At 39.2% G+C, this 16,723-nt stretch overlaps 1 protein-coding gene across 1 annotated transcript; it reads left to right on the top strand.

The window, feature by feature from the left end:
- Positions 1–2,142: 2,142 nt before the first annotated feature.
- On the top strand, positions 2,143–16,418 carry CFAP20 (cilia and flagella associated protein 20). The gene is made up of 6 exons (XM_077132578.1): positions 2,143–2,516; positions 13,422–13,501; positions 14,139–14,250; positions 14,856–15,044; positions 15,370–15,480; positions 15,997–16,418. Exons 1-6 carry the CDS (start codon positions 2,433–2,435, stop codon positions 16,000–16,002), a joined length of 582 nt encoding a protein of 193 aa, XP_076988693.1. The 5' UTR covers positions 2,143–2,432; the 3' UTR covers positions 16,003–16,418.
- Positions 16,419–16,723: the final 305 nt, after the last annotated feature.

Below are 16,723 nucleotides of genomic sequence, written 5' to 3'. Positions count from 1 at the left end.
CCTGCTACTTTATTAGGTTTTCTTATTGTTTGTAAAAACTTCTCTTTATTCTGTTGGGTTTTTCAGATATACAATCATATCAAAAAGAGATTTCTGCCTCTTTCTTTCCCATTCTAATGACTCTCTTTTTCTTCGGGAACTGAGTTGGCTAACATCTCCAATACAATCAACATCTTTTCATGAAAAAAGAAATAGAAGATCAAAGTAATTCCATCTTTGGCCAAAGATTATATCCCCAAAGCCCAACTAAACATTATATTTAGTGGAGAAACTTTAGAAGCATTCCCTTATAAGAACATAATGTAAATGCTAATTATCACCCCTACTTTTTAATATAGTTCTGGGGGTCCTGATAAATGAAATAAGAAGACTAAATAAAAGATACAAACTTTGGAAGAAAAGAGATACAAGTTTTATTATGTACAAATGATGTGATCATCTACATAGAAAACCAACATAATCAACAGAAAAACTATTTAAATTAACTTTTAAAAGTTCATCAAGGTGATCTGGATTCAAGATCAACTTTGAAAAATCAACAGCATTTTTCAACACTAGCAATAACCAACTACATAATATAATTTAAAATAAGATATCATGGACAATATCAACAAAACCCTAAGAAGTAACTTAATCAGGAACACATAAGATCTCTGTGTGAGGAGACATGTACAAGGATGCCCTTATTGGAGAAAAAGATAAATAAAATGTGGGGATGTCATGTAACAGCCACAAGCAATGCACTAGATATACACCAGTTTACCGGATGGATCTTAAAAACCATAGTCCTGAATAATGTGTTAATATGCATGCATTTTAGAACACATATCTCTTATGGATAACCGTATATGCTTGTATTTGTTTGGATGAGGGAGAAGAATGGATTAATTCAAGGGGATGGATGTAGAGGGCAGGGCATAAGTGAGGGTTGAAATAATCAGTCTCCTCTACATTGTCGTTTTTTTTTTTAATTTAGTTTTACAAACATTCCCATCCTCCTACATTATCCCTTGCTACAATTAATTATGCAATTACATTTGTAATTCAAAAGATCAGAGAATTTTTAAAAAGATATGGACAATAAAGAGTACAATTACTTTAGTGTTGCGATTATGAGAGATTGTAAACTTATTTTTCATTCCTTTCTGTATTTTTCACAATTTCCTCAATAAACCTATATTACACAATTCATAAAAAAAGAAAGTACGCATAAAGTAGACTCAGGACCTTCTGAAGGGAATCAACTACTAGTCACTTTCTTTTATCATTATCTGGTTATTTTGTTTCCTATTCTTGATCCAATATTGGTAATTTTTATTTTCCTAGAAAATAAATTATTTCATATAGATTTCAAATTGGTAAAATTGTATGTAGTATTTGAATAATGATAATAACATTATTATCATTGTTTCTGTAGTTATTCCTTATAAGTTATTTCTTAAGGTTGTGTTTTCTGTCCGTGAACTTTTTAAATCCAGCTGTTGTTTTAACTCAACCAACTCTTCTTTACTTTGTCTAATTTCAGCTTTTATTTTTCTCTTCAGGCTTTCGTGCTTTCTTAATGCATTTAGGGATTACTTTTCCTCAGAGTGTTGTCTTGATAGCATCCCACAGATTGAAAGATGTGGTGCATGGACAGCGACGCTATTACTAATTACAAGCAATGTTGCATATAAGACGTTTAGCACAGTTAGTGCTCGATACCCGGTAGCTCGCTTTAACCTTACCGGTGGGCATGCAGCCAACGGCATTGACAGGATATTAGGTAGGCATTTAGGTAGCCATTTCAGTAACCAAACGCTAGAATTCACCTCTTGTCTTTTTCCCTCGTAACTCCTCCTCGCCCCCAAGAGGTGGGGCCCCATCCGCCCGATCCCCCCCATCCCACCCCCTCCGCCACGTTCCCATGGCATCACGCAGATTCTAACAACACATTCTATAATCTTGTCTTCTTCCGCTTTCTAAAACTAGTTTAGGGACGATGATGGAAAAAATAGTCCCTTGGCAACGGAGTTTTTGTCGCGAGGGGGCGGAGTCTGAGCGCGTCTTAAGGTCGGAAGCAACAGGATGTCCGTGAACCCTGTGACGGGATTGGATCCCGCTTTTCTGGGGGGCGGGCTCAGGTGGGCGGAGGGATCCACTTTATGCGGCAGACCGCCCACTGCCTCCATTTAAGGCTGGGAGAGTGGCGGGGACGGTAGTTGCTGTGGTTTCCGTCGTGAGTTCGCTGGGTCGTTGTGGTTGCTGAAGCTCGCTGTTGAAGCGTCCAACTTCCAAGTCCGGCTGTCGGTGGCTGCCGATCGGGGGTTCAGAAGCGCAGCGACCCTTCTCCGAACCAGATCCAACCCCCTGCCTTTCCCTGGTCACTCGGCGCCCATATCTACTCCCGGGCCTAGGTCGACTCCGGCGCCGCTGAGAAGGCCGCGGGCGAGATGTTTAAAAACACGTTCCAGAGCGGTTTTCTCTCCATCCTCTACAGTATCGGCAGCAAGCCCCTGCAGATCTGGGACAAAAAGGTCGGAGGCTCGGGACAGCGGCAGGGGCCACGTCCCCTTCTCATCCCAGGGGCTCGTCCGGGGGATCCCGCTTCGGGGCCTGGGGGAGACCTGGCGGCCCGGGCTTGACTGAAGCGCCAAGTGGGTTGTGTGAACTGTGAGGAGGGGCTTGTGGAGGGCGGGGCGCGGTTGAGGGTGAAGATTCCTGTGGCTGTAGTGTGGTTAGGAGAGCGGTCCCTTACCGCAGACTTATCTTGGTCAGTCCATTCCTCTGAACCCCTGTTTCCTCATCTATAATGTTGGGTCCATGGTGTCCATCTGATAGTGTGAAATGCATTAGTTTCTGTGAGGGAGATTTGGGGACTCCCAGATGAAAGGAACTACTGTTAGCTGACTCCACAAGTGTTTATAGTATCCTGCGTTTGTATCAGACACTGTGCTGGGCACTCGACAGGGAGCCTTTGTTCCAGGGACCTTATGGAGGCAGAGCCTGAATGCACGGGCCAACCCGGTTATGTTTGGGTTTCATTCATTTGCTCTCTTTCTCCCATTGATCCCAAGCAAGCCAAAATTCTGTGGCCCCTGGCACCTCTTGCTCCACACGGTGACTTGGGATCTATGCTGTGCTTTCAGTGCCTGGTTTCTCCATCAGGAAAACTGCGGAGTTGTAATAGCCAAAGACATCCTTGTCTGGATTAATAAGCTCAGAGTCAAGTACAAGCCTTATTGTTTGTATTTAGGCACCCACTGGATAATACTTTCACTGGCTACAGGAGGTGATGACCCTGTCCACCTTTTGGAGATGTTGAATAAGATGTGTATGTCTAGCTCTCTCTTAGTTGGTTTGCATTCGGTTATGCTGGAATTTCGTTTCACATGCACGTTCATAGACAACCAGCTGTGTCTTTTTTTGAATGTAAAAAATAGGGCAGGCACTGTAATGTGGAAGATTGGTGATTTAGGGAATATCCTTAGCTCTGGCCTCCTCAATGAAGAACTGAGAGATGGTGTTCTGAATAGTGTTTTTCTTGAGATTGGTATGGAATAATCTAAACAAGTAAAGTTTATTGGTAATGAAGCCAAGACTTTTGGATTTTAAGAGCTCCCTGCATTCCTTTATCCACAGATGAGTGCCTTAGGGTACATAGAGGTTGGGGAGAGACAGTGGACAGCTTTCTGCTTATCACCACTAGGGAAATATGCTTTCTGAAAGCAGCTTTGAAGGTGTGTTCATAGTGTCATTTTCGAAAGATAATTGAAAGATCTGAATATAATGAACATGGATCTTTGCATATGTGAAAAATTTGAATCTTCTCTTTCACAGTGATTCTATCCACAGATGGAGCTAATGCCAAGAGTATTACAGTACCTTAAAATACTGTAGTTTTCAGTTCTGTGGTTTTGTTCACTTTGAAATAAAGCATTGTAAGCTTTGAGGTTGTATCTCTGCAAAGAGAACCTAAGATGGGTATACTCTGTAGCTGGACTCAGTTCTGGACTGTCGGGCTGCATGGAGAAAGTCTCCTTGGGTGCCAATGAGATAATTGAACTTGGAAACAGAATTGTGGCAAAAGTGTCAATATAAGGCAATTGAAATAGAAAACTGGATCTGACCTAGGGGAAATTTTCAGAGAGGTCAGAGAATTCACTAATACTGAAAGAATTCCAGTAGTAGGGAGGTGTTTCGATTTGCTAAAGCTGCCAGAATGCAATATACCAGAAATGGGTTGGCTTTTTCAAAGGGGTTTTATTAGGTTACAAATGTACAGTTCTAAGTCCAAGAAAATGTCCGAATTAAGGCATCAAGAGCGAGGTACCTTCTTTGAGGAGAGGCTGCTGGCATCTGGGATTCCTCTGCAAGGTTGGAAGGCACATGGTGATGTCTGCTGGTCCTTCTCTCCTGGGTTCTGGTTCCAAAATGACTCTCAGTTTCTGTGGGTCCTTCTTGCTTCTCCTGGCACATTTTCTTTCTCTGAGCTCTCTCCCAAGATGTCTCTGCCTTTTATTCTCTCATAAAGGACTCCAGCAAGGGGATTAAGATTCCCCTTGAATGGGCTAGGTCACATCTCCATGGAAACAAGCTAAGCAAAAGTTCCCATCCACAATAGGTCTGCACCTGCAGGATGGATTAAAAGAACATAGGCTTTTCTGGGGGTACATAACAAATTCAAACTAGTACAGGAGACCTTAGCACTTCTATTAAATGAAAACTTTTTTTCAGAGTCACCTATTTTAACCCTTCTGGGCTTGATCTCTTGTGGTGTATTTTATTTTTCAGATGCAGCTTTTTCATTAGTCAACATGTTTATACACAGAGTATAAAAGCAAAGTAACTATGGAGCACTGTGTCTCTTAACAATGCCACTAGAGGTCCGATGGTACCCTAATGACATAAACACATGTGAAAACATTGTTAGATCCACTGTCAGCAGTAAATTAAACAGACATTTTGGCCATGAAACCTTCAGAAGAGCACTCATTTTAAGCAATTCCTTATAATAGTCAAATTAAATTATGTGTTTTTACTCTTCTTAAGACTACATTGAAAAGTATTTAGCATTGTTTTTTTGTTGGTGGTGGTTTTTTCCCTTCTGGGGGAGGGGAAGGAGACTGGAAAAGAGTAAGTTTGGGGCTATAACCATAGGCTTTATTGTTTATATGTTGTATGTATGCTTTTCCTGTTATAAAATCCTCAGATTGTATAATGATACAGCTTTCATAATGTAACTGTGTGATTGTGAAAACCTTGTGTCTGATGCTCCTTTTATCTACCTTGTCAACAAAGGAGCAGAACATATGGAATAAAAATAAATAATAGGGGGAACAAATGTTAAAATAAATTTAGATTGGAATGCTAGTGATCAATGAAGGGGAAGGGGAAGGGGTATGGTATGTATGAATTTTTTTCTGTTGTCTTTATTTCTTTTTCTGAATTGATGCAAATGTTCTAAGAAATGATCATGATGATGAATGTGCTGCAACTATGTGATGATATTGTGAATTACTGGTTATATATGTAGAACGGAATGATCAAAAGTTAAGAATGTTTGCATTTGTTTGTTGTTAATATCTTTAAAAACAATGAAAAATTAATAAAAAAAGAAAAACAAATAAATAAAATCCTCAGAAAGTGTTGGGGATTCAATACAGTTGGGGAAACACCAGGATTGAATATAATTATCAAAAATGTATTGAGCAACAGCTAAGTGACAGGCATTGTGTAGATGTGGGGGTACCAAGTTAAAAAAGACATTTTCCGTGCTCTCAGGGAATGACAAAGTTGTGATGAAAGCAAAGTTTGGGGAAGGAGAGGAAGACTGTCCACATTTATCTTGACATGGCCTTGACCTTTGCCAGTTGACTGTAGTGCCTTTGTTGTTGTTGTTATTTTGATTACATAAAACTTTTTTCTCCTTCCTTTGTTTATGGAGAGAGAATTTCTGTCAGTTGGTTTCTATGAAGATTAATTGAAGAATTAGGCCTCTCATTAGGCTCTGTGTCTCCTTATGGACATGTCTCGGTAATACCAGCGAATTTGCAAACTCTACAACCCATCCACACATGCACTCCCCATCTCATCCTTCAGATTTCAACGGAAACATTTTCATAGGGAGCTTAATTGAGGCTGTGCTCCTGTGGTTCTCTTTATCGCACTGAATGGTAATTGCCTATTTATTGCCTGCTAGACTGCAAGGGGAAGAATGGTATCTTACCTTGAAATCCCAGTGCTAGGTTATCATTAAATATCTTGGATTTGTGTCCTGACTCTGTAATAGTTACCTCATCTGTAATAACTCCACCTACTTCACATAATTATGAAGATGAAATGAAGACATATAAAATGCTTAGCAACAGAGTTATGGCATATAGTGAGTACTTAAATTATTGATGTTAGCTAAATTGGGGCTGATCAAATGGCAAGGAACTGAGGAGTTTGCACAAGGCTAAATAAGTTTAAAAACAGTCTGGGGGTACAGATGCCTAGAAATAGGCAATACAGTAAAAACCAGACTTCTGTCTTTTTCCAGTTCTCCAGTCTCACCTCACCAGATTCTCCTTGCTGTCTTAGCAATGAACTGCTGAACTGGAAGTAGTCCTGTTCTCTCGCACCTGCAGGCTTTTTCTTTTGCCTCACCCCTACTCAGTTACTTCTTCATTAGTTTCCAGGTCACAGTTCAAAGGCCTCAGAGAGGTCTTTCTTGACCCTCCAAACCAGTTGAAGTTAATTTAAACCTTTATGTCATTTTCATCATATCATCACACTTGAAATTACCTTCTAAAATCTGTTTCACTGAGGCTTCAGTGAAAGACTATAGGCTTCCTGAGGATAGAGACCTGTGTAAGTTTTCAGACCAAAAGTTTAAGAAGAAATTAGGAGTTTCTTTAATGGCACCAGCAAATCTTATATTTTTAAAAGGACTCTACTATTTAATATAAACATTGCTTCCAGTTTGTACAGAAAGTACCAGGAGGTTCTATTCCTGTTCATACTTGTGTAAAACATATTATGATTTTCAGTCTTCAGTGCTAGTATTATCCTAAAAGTTCTCAAAATGCAGATACTAATTTATGAAAGTTTCTCTGCCTTTCTTTGCTTTCACCTTGTCTTTCTGTGACTGCTGTTTCTCCCCATACCCAAACTAAATAATTAGAACCAAAGTCTTTTTGTTGTTGTTATTGCTAGATAGAGTTAGATTCCCTTTCCTGTTCTTAATTTTAAAAATGAGCAAAGTCTCTCTGCAGGAAAAAAGTTGCCATGCCCTAGCTTTTAATTAGCACATCTTGTTCCTACATGTTAAACTGATGCAATGTCTAGTTAGTAGAAGTGAGTGCAGTGAGAGATAGCATTTGGACATGAAGAGTAAAACTATTCTTTTTTATTCTTTTTCCTTGGGTCAGTCAGACGGTGTTCTTCATTATTCTGAGTAATAACTTTTACCGTAATTGGACAAAGGCATGGGTTTTAGTTACACTTGCACTTTCTGGATGCTGTTAAGAAGAGCCTGGTTAGGGAGACCTCAGTGTCTTTACTTTAGCCAAAGGGTTGTTTGTAAATACAGAGTTGCCAGTCTGCCCTCTGCATAGCCCTGTTAAGTGTAGCAAAAGGAGAGAGCCTTTGATCAGATGCAGCCTGCAAAGCTCAGGTTGTTGAATTGAAAGCTATGCCCAGCTCTCCCCACAGAGGTCTCTCTCCTCCCATTTTCTGACTTGGAGCCAGCCCTAACCCAGGACAGAAACATCTTGCTGGAATGAACTGCTCTAATAGCTTAATGTAAATTGGAACATGTGTCATTAAGGCTAGAATGCCAGATGGCTGAGGATTCAGCTGCCTGCCAGAGTAAGTGGGTGGGGCCAGAAAAATGAAAGTGGGGGAAGGAGGGAATGGATACAACTCAAGTTATTTTTAAAGCACTCTTAGAAATAGAGAGCATTGGCCAGCTTCCTCCCTATCCTAGTAATATTTTGTTCCCTCAGCTTGACCCTTCTCCCTGGGGCTTACATTGAAAAAAAAAATTATATTCTTTGTCAGTTGCCCCAGCAACCATGAAACCCTGGGAGAGTGATTGCAAGAAGGGCTTGAGGGTTTTCTTGGTGTCTGCAGAGACTTAGACCATTCTGATCAGTAATTGTTAATAGCCTGAACTCTGAAACACCTAGAGAGTCTTCATCTCATCAAGGGTGGAGCAGGGTTCATGAAATTTAAAAAATATATATGAGATTGACTTTAAATTATTTTTGTTGGGGGCTACACTCTGATGGTGAGAGTGCAACTCAAAAACAATTGGCACTTCTGATTTAAAGTAAAATAAAAGCTGCTTCCACTATGAACATCATGAGATCATTTCTTCATTTCAAAGCCAGGCCTGCATAGTGATATCTGAATTGGAAGGAGCCTAAGGAAAGGAAGTTGTTGCTTTCTAAGGACATATATCTTGGTACAACAGAACCTGGACGGAGGAGGGGGCATTGCTTCCTGGAAGGCCTTTATAATTTAAGCCAGCAACAGCCATATTGTCAGGGTGGTGAGGAAGCCTTGCCCCCAAGTGTCAAATTCCCTCCTCACTTTCCCTTTTAATCCTAGAGGAGAAGCTTTGGAAAGTTTCCTACCCTTTTAGGCACTCCTGTCTTTGATTAATTGCCACCCCTCACCCCCACCCCTTTCTTTTCTTCCAGTGAGTTTTAATTTGCAGCCCTTTGAACTTAATAAAGTAGAAAAATCAGAAATCACCAGCAAATCTATTTAATTTAATTTTGAAGCTCTCGTAGCTTGTGATATTGGGATATCTTTTCCTATTTTGAGATTGAACTTTCTCTTTAGGCAAAGCTCTATCTAGCTTTTCTTACCACAGCCAGGTTAAAACTCTAGCGAGTGTTGTTTTCCTCTGTAAAGACCTGAATAGGTTGGATTTTCTGTAGCATTCCAGTGAAGTCATCTGCTGTAAACTTGGGGCAAAAGGCAAATTCCCTAACATTTCCTCCCTGTGAGATCTGGCTGGACTTTCTGGAGCTGAGGGAGGCCTCTTGTTGACTCTGGCCTGAGAAACCTTTGGGGACGTAAGATTTGAGGCCACACTTTAAAAAAAAATGTTGGATAAGATTTGAGGCCACACTTTAAAAAAAAATATTGGATAAATAGCAACTTGTTGCCTTTTAGCAGTATTGGTCCTTTGACCCTATATTAATTCTTAATACTTTCAATTTAATCATGTTTGATCTTTGCATTATATACCATCTTAAGAAGGAATGAAGTTATGTTACTGAGAATAATTAAGGGTATGCTTTAAAATGGTTGTTGACTTCTTGTTGGAATACTGCCAGTTCTAATTTCTTGATGAATTCTTCCTTCATCAACAAGTCTGCCTGATTTTCCATAACAGCTGTGGGCCAGAAAGTATAGGAGGAATATTGCCACTTTGGCTGGGAGTGTTTATATGGGGAACGAGGTGGGCAGTATTGGCATGTTCTACACAGACCCAGGCCTTTGTGCTCCTAATCTCTGTTGGAAAGAGGCCCAGAATTCAAAGCAGGAGGGCATTGGGTATTGCCAGCTTTGTTTGAGAAGCACTTCAATGTGATGTTTGTGTCTGGAGAACCCAAGAAATGCCACATTGGCTGAACTGGGGGCCCCATCCAGCCCAGCATTCTGTCTTTGACAATGGGCACCAGAGGATGTTTTGTGGGAAAGCAGTTGCCCTTCATGCTGGCAGCCTCACGGGCTTTGTGATTTACCCCAGTATCTCTGACTTCCTTTAATAGTCTATGATGGATAATGTTATCCAGGAATTTTTTTTAAACCCTCCCGAAGCTATTCAGATGTGCCAACTCTAAGGGTGACAAATTCCAGAAGTCAGCAAATATTTTGATGTTGAGTTCATGCTTAGGACAGTACTAAACATTGTAAAGGATACAAAAGTTGCTAAATACATGGTCTGGATCCTTGAGCTTTTACTTTTTGAGGAGATGAAATTCAGATGCAGCTTATAGGCATCTATAAGGCAGGCAGTGATGTCAGGTGTCACCTGGAGAAAACCAAGCACCCTGATGGATCAAATTCACAGTAACAAAAAACTGTTGTCTAAAACAGAATGCCACATTGTTAGTAATCTATGTTGAAAACACAGCTATCAGACAGATTCAACACTGCTCTTTCCCCATATGCAAATTAATGAAAACCAAATCATAACCAGAAGGGTAATTAATGAGCAAGGGACTTTAGTCAGTGTGATTGAGTCGCTCAGTATGACAGCCCAACATATTTTCACATACTTAGAAAAAGACCACATGTTTATCTTTTTGATGATTCCTGTTCTAAACCTGTTGGATCCTTTTCATACGTTAAAACATTCTGGCCAAACAATCCAGCCCTGTCTTTGCATATCTCTGTATGTATTAGATGCTTAAGAGTTTAACAATTGAAGATAATCATTCTTTCCTTAATTTTTTCCCCCTGTGCCGAATTCTAGTCTCTTGTTTTAATCTACATAAAATCCTCTTGCAACCAGAACATTTTAGGCCTTGTGGTACCAGGCTTGCTTTATTTTATTTTATTTTTATCTATTTCCAGAATATTTTCATCATCCCTAAAAAACTCATATCCATCAAGCAATAAATCCCCATTCCCCTCTCTCCCACCCTTGTTTTCTGTCTCTATGAATTTGCTTATTTAAAGTATTTCCTATAAGAGAAATCATACAATAGTTGTCCTTTTGTGTCTGACTTAGTCCACTCAACATGGTGTCTTCAAGATTCATCCATGCCATACAGTGTATCAGCACTTTTCTTTTATTGCTGAATAATAGTACATTGTTTGGATACATCACATTTTGTTTATTCATTCATCCATTGATGAACACTTGGGTGGCTTCCACCTTTTGGTTATCGTGACTAGTGCTGCCACAAATAACAGCGTGCAGTGACCTAAGTTTCTGCTTTCAATTCTTTTTAGTGTATGCCTAGGAGTGGGATTGCTGGGTCATATGGTAATTCTGTTTCTGAGGACCTGTCACATTTTTTCCTCAGCAGCCACAACATTTTACATCCCCATATCCTTACCAACACATGTTATTCTCTGTTTTGTTAATGTTGTTGTTGTTATTTTAATAATAACCCTCTTAGTGGGTATGAAGTGATATTTCATTGCAGTTTAGTTTGCATTTCTCTAATAGCTAATGATGTTGCCCATCTTTTCATGTGGTTATTAGCCATTTGATTATGTCTTTGGAGAAATATCCATTCAAATCCAAGCCTGTATTTAAATTGTTTTTGTTTGTCTTTTTGTTGGTGAATGTATAGGAATTCCTCATATATTCTGGATGTTAAACCCTTATCACATATGTGGTTTACAAATTTTTTTTCCATTCTGCTGGTTGTCTTTTCACTTTCATGTTAATGTCCTTTGTACAAAAGTTTTTAATTTTAAAGTTCCTTTTATCTGTTTTTCTTTCTTTGCTTGTGCTTTTGGTGTAAAATCTAAAAATCTATTGCCTAATACAAGGTCTTGAAGATATTTCCCTATGCTTTCTTGTAAGAGTTGTATGGTATTAGATCTTATATTTAGATTATTGATCCATTTATATGAATGAATTTTTATAAATGGTGAGAGATAGGGTCCACTCTCAATCTTTTTGCATGTGGATATCCAGTTGTCCCAGCATCATTTGTTAAAGAGATTATTCTTTTCCTAGTGAACGGACTTGCTGTCCTTGTTAGAGATCAACTGACCATAGATATATGGGGTTATTTTTAAACTCTCAATTCTGTTCCATTGGCCTATATGTCTAGCCTCATGTCAGTACCACAGTATTTTAATTACTGTAGCTTTGTAGTAAATTTTAAAATCAGAATGTGTAAGTTCGACAACTTTGTTCTTTTTCAAGATTGTTTTGACTGTTCGGGTCTCCTTGCGTTCCTTAGAATTCCATAAGAATTTGAGAATCACTTTTCCATTTCTACAAGAAAAGGCTACTGAAATTTGTAACCTTTAAACTTGTAGATGACTGTAGGTACTGCTGACATCCATGAACGTGGGATACTGTCTATTTATTTAGGTATTTAATTTTTTCCAGGGTGTTTTGTATTTTTCAGTATATAAGTCTTTTATCTCCTTGGCTATTTTATTTTTAGCAGTTTTATTGAGATATATTCAGTACCAAACAGTGCATCTAAAGTGTACAGTCAGTGGTTCACAGTAGCATCACATAGTTGTGCATTCATCCACAGTCAATTTTAGAACATTTTCATTACTTTTTAAAAAAATTCCAAATCCTTTATCCCCACTCCCCTTCGTATTGACCCTTAACATTGGTGTGGTACATTTGTCATTGTTGATAAAAGAATATTAAAATATTACTGTTAACTATAGTCCATAGTTTGCCTTAGGTACTTTTTTCCTTATATACCACTCTAATATTAACTTCTTGTAATACATACATTTGTTGTAGGTCATAAAAGAGCATTTGTATATATGTACTATTAATCACAGTCTCCTTGGTTAAAATTATTCTTAGATATTTATTTAGATGCTGTTCTAAATGCAGTTGCTAACTTGATTTCCTGAATGTTTTGAGGGGAGGAATCATTATTGATATTGACTTCTCCCATTATGTGCTTCCTACATATGCAGCAAACAATACAAAACAATGTAAGTTGAAGTGCTAAATTATATAGTCTAGACTACATGAGCCAGAAAAGTAAATCAGATAGAAAAGAGGTCATTGTGGGCTGGAAATGCTGAAGGTAGCTTCTGTGTATGGCTAGATTGTCCCTGAATTCAAACTTGAATTAGAAATTTAGCTAGAGAAAAGAAGATAAGCATGGAGTAGGAGTAAACCCTGGGGGAACAATGCTTTTACTTTTTGGTTGCCATTCTCCTTCTCAGTGATCTTCAGAATTTTTGTTGACCTTTCTGGCCAAGGGAGCATATAAGGCAGTATGGGGGAGTAGAAAACCTGATTGTCAATTCTGACTCTCCTCCTTAGGACTTATCATTTGCACTCTCTGGGTCTCAGTTTCCACATTTGTAAAATGGAAACAATTTCACCGACCTTGTGAGTTTTATTGTTAGGATTAAGTGATAGAATGTATATGAATGTTCCTAGTGCATCAGTATAGGGTAGTTGAATTATAGTATCAGTAAATGCTAGTTGAATCTCAGTTGAGTTGATTTCTTTAATAAGAAATCTGTCTTAATTTCCAGATGACAAGATTATCTGAGATTACTATGAAGTTGACTTCATGAAGCTACTTACATATGGGATGACTTCATAAAGCTACTTACATATGGGATTCAGTACATCATGTCATAAACTTCTATGTTATGCCCTTGGGCTACTGTGGTTTTTCTTAATGGGCCCATTCCATCTTCAGATTTTACAGGGTTATTTCTAAATATTTCAGTACTAACTAATCTAATTTTCTTCCTTTTAGGTACGGAATGGCCACATCAAAAGAATCACTGATAATGACATCCAGTCCCTGGTGCTGGAGATTGAAGGAACCAATGTCAGGTAGGTTACCCACTGACTCTTCTCCCAGAGACATTGTCCACCGGGGAGGTGATAAATCTACAGAGTGTAGAGTCAGACTGCCTGGCATGAACCCCTACTGTGCTTAGAGCTGTCATCTTCCTTATAATATTGTTAAGGATTAAATAAGTGAATCTGTATAAAACATTTAGAACCATGCTTAGAACATATTAAACACTATGTGTGTAATAGCTGTTGTTCACATTTGACCAAGGTGGTGGGGTGGAGGCTTGTACTAATCTCTCTGCATCATGGTTCAGTGAGTGGTCAGCATGGTTTTCAGAGCCACTATAGTCTTAATTCTGGTTTTCTATTGTTTGATGATTGCCTTGGGCCAGAATTGAAGTTTTCTCTTGCTAGAATAACTTCCTAAGATCCACTCATCTGAAAGATAAAGAACTAAAAGACATAGAAGTTTATGTTGATGACTAGTCCTATGTTAGGCTCTTGTGTTTCTGAGTCCAGCATTTTTTTAAGCATCATGTGACTTAAGGGCTGAGGGATTCATTAGATGATGTATCTAGATCTATTAAATCTGCCCACCAGTTTATCCTCTTGTACGATATGTTGTTGTACAAAAGACAACTAGTATGTTTACTGGTATTTCCTCTTTATATAGTACCACATATATCACATGTCCTGCAGACCCAAAGAAGACACTGGGAATTAAACTTCCCTTCCTTGTCATGATTATCAAAAACCTGAAGAAATATTTTACCTTTGAAGTACAGGTAAGTGTTTGCACACGAATGTGTACACCCTCAGCTATAACAGAGAAATAACCTTTCAACTTACTGGAAAAAGTGGCCCTATGAAATTGTCTTTATTCTTTTGTGTGTATTCCTTTCTATCTGTGCTACAAGTTTAATATAGCCCTTTTTATGCCATAAATTTGGTATTAGTAATTCAACTTTAATGCCAGAATTTTAAAGAAACTAAGCACCTAGAAAATCAAATCAAATAGCTACGCTATTTCAAAGCTAAGGGTTAGAGGAGCATCCATGTGGGGAGTACTGGGAGTCTAATAACCTGGTATTAGATAACTTGCTGGTCTCTATTCTAATATTTTTATTTTTCAAAGCGAAGAACGTTTATAAAATCATTCTCTGGTCTGAGAGTCACCCTCAGATGTCAGAAGCACTGGTTTTCTCTCAGCAACAAGCAAGATAAATGTTCTACTTCCGGGCCATCTGTCCAGTGTGACCTGTAGTTGGGGTGTTTATTCTCCCATGGATCTCAGTCTTGGGAAACCGGGCTGTGTGAGTTCAGATCCTTACCAAGGTGGTTTGCTTCTTCCAAGAGTGGAGTTAGCTTGACTCTTCTCTACATTTCACAGGTACTAGATGACAAGAATGTGCGTCGGCGGTTTCGGGCAAGTAACTACCAGAGTACCACCCGGGTCAAACCTTTCATCTGTACCATGCCCATGAGGCTGGATGACGGCTGGAACCAGATTCAGTTCAACCTGTCAGACTTCACCCGGCGGGCTTACGGCACAAATTATATTGAAACCCTGAGAGTGCAGGTACCTGCGTCTTTTCTAGATAAGAGTCCCAAATTGAGGGGTAGGGTGGGGTGGGGAGATGGCGGGCATTTATGGCTCATGTGCCAGAACATTGTGAGTTTCTGGCTAAAGTTCTTAAGCCACTGTCCATGGGGCTTTGGTCTTAAAGAGATCCAGCAAATATTCAGGAATCTGCTCAGAGAGAGTAGAGGAAAATCTCCCTCTTGCCAAAATTCACCTCAAGCCAAGCCAAGGAGATAACTGAAATGAGAGGAACTCAAGGAAAATCAGGAAAAGAGGAAAGATGATCATGTTTAGCTTCTCAAAATAAGTCTTGCCTCTACAGATCCATGCAAACTGTCGCATCCGACGGGTTTACTTCTCAGACAGGCTCTACTCAGAAGATGAACTGCCAGCAGAATTCAAACTATATCTCCCTGTTCAGAACAAAGCAAAGGTAAGCTGGCCTTCCTCACAGGACAGCCAGACAGTGAGTTTGAGGTGGGGCAGGGGGGAATGGGGAGCTGTTTCCCTGGAAAGTATTCTAAAAGTTCAGCTGCACAGCCTCTTTGTGTTGAGGCTTTAGAGTACTTTTATAGCATACAGTCTTAAGTCTCCTCCTACTATCAGCAGTGAATCTGGAACATTTCCTTTGAAATGTTCATTATTGCTGTCCCCACGTCTGTGAGGTGATCCTGCCCCTCCTGAGGGCTGTCCTGCTGCTTCCTGCTGAGGCCTTCTTTGAAGATGATCCTCCATCTAAGCTTCTTTACCAACCCAAAATTAATGCAGCTGCACTGTCCCCTCTGACATAATGGGAGTACTTTCACGTCCCTGCTGCTGATAGGTATGCATTCCCCTGCAGCCCAGTGTCCACTCAAGTGTCACCTAGAGGTGGGGGCAAGTGGCACTCACCATCTGTTTTCTAATAAACAGATGCCCTTTTTCTGATTGTTTTATTTTTCCCCTCCAGCAATAACTAGAATGCAACTCTAGGGATGGACACTGGATGTGACTCAATTTAAAAAGGAAACTATCTGGAGGACAATGCAGAAACAGAAATATTTATATTAGTGCTATGGTTCTTTTATCTACTACTGGTATCCTTTGTCGTGGACGCCCATGACCAGGTCATAACTCCTTAATTGCATTGTAAGTATGATGGGGGCATAAGTAGTCCTTTGAGTGATATGAGAAAGCTGGATTCTATCCTGCTGCCTGCGTCAGTGTGGAGGTGATACACAAATTTACAGAATTAAAGCTGTCCCATAAGGCAATTCCAAACAAATTATTTCTTCCTACACTTTGTTCTTTGTTTTATATATTATCTAAACATATGTATGTATATGCTCTTAATCTGGAAATGAATAAAATGTTATATTCTTGGTTTGTAAATTTGTTCCTAGTTTGTTTTTCAATGGTGACGTTTCTCTCTGTAAGATGAAAGTAGGACTAATTCTAAAGAACATCCCATATGTTCATGCTGTGAAATAACTTTCAGCAAGCACTTGAAGAAAAGACATATTTATATGTACTAATTTGGAACAACTTCCAAGGTAACTAAATAGAAAAAAACACAGTATATGATCAATAGAATCTTTTTACTAGTAATTAGGTCCTAAGTTGATCTTCAGACAAAAAAATGGCATATAGTCTAGATTGCTCTTAAATACCTTAGGAAGGTGCCATATTGGAGCCCC

The sequence above is a fragment of the Tamandua tetradactyla genome, chromosome 16 (assembly GCF_023851605.1).
Source record: "Tamandua tetradactyla isolate mTamTet1 chromosome 16, mTamTet1.pri, whole genome shotgun sequence".
NCBI lineage: Eukaryota > Metazoa > Chordata > Mammalia > Pilosa > Myrmecophagidae > Tamandua > Tamandua tetradactyla.
The sequence above is the reverse complement of the archived record's forward strand: the minus strand, read 5'-3'. Positions and strand labels throughout refer to the sequence as shown.

Coding starts and splice junctions, on each gene's coding strand:
- CFAP20 (XM_077132578.1), top strand. CDS start 2,433: ATGTTTAAAAACACGTTCCAGAGCGGTTTTCTCTCCATCCTCTACAGT. Junction 14,251..14,855: donor ATTTTACCTTTGAAGTACAG/GTAAGTGTTTGC, acceptor TACATTTCACAG/GTACTAGATGACAAGAATGT. Junction 15,045..15,369: donor TTGAAACCCTGAGAGTGCAG/GTACCTGCGTCT, acceptor TTGCCTCTACAG/ATCCATGCAAACTGTCGCAT.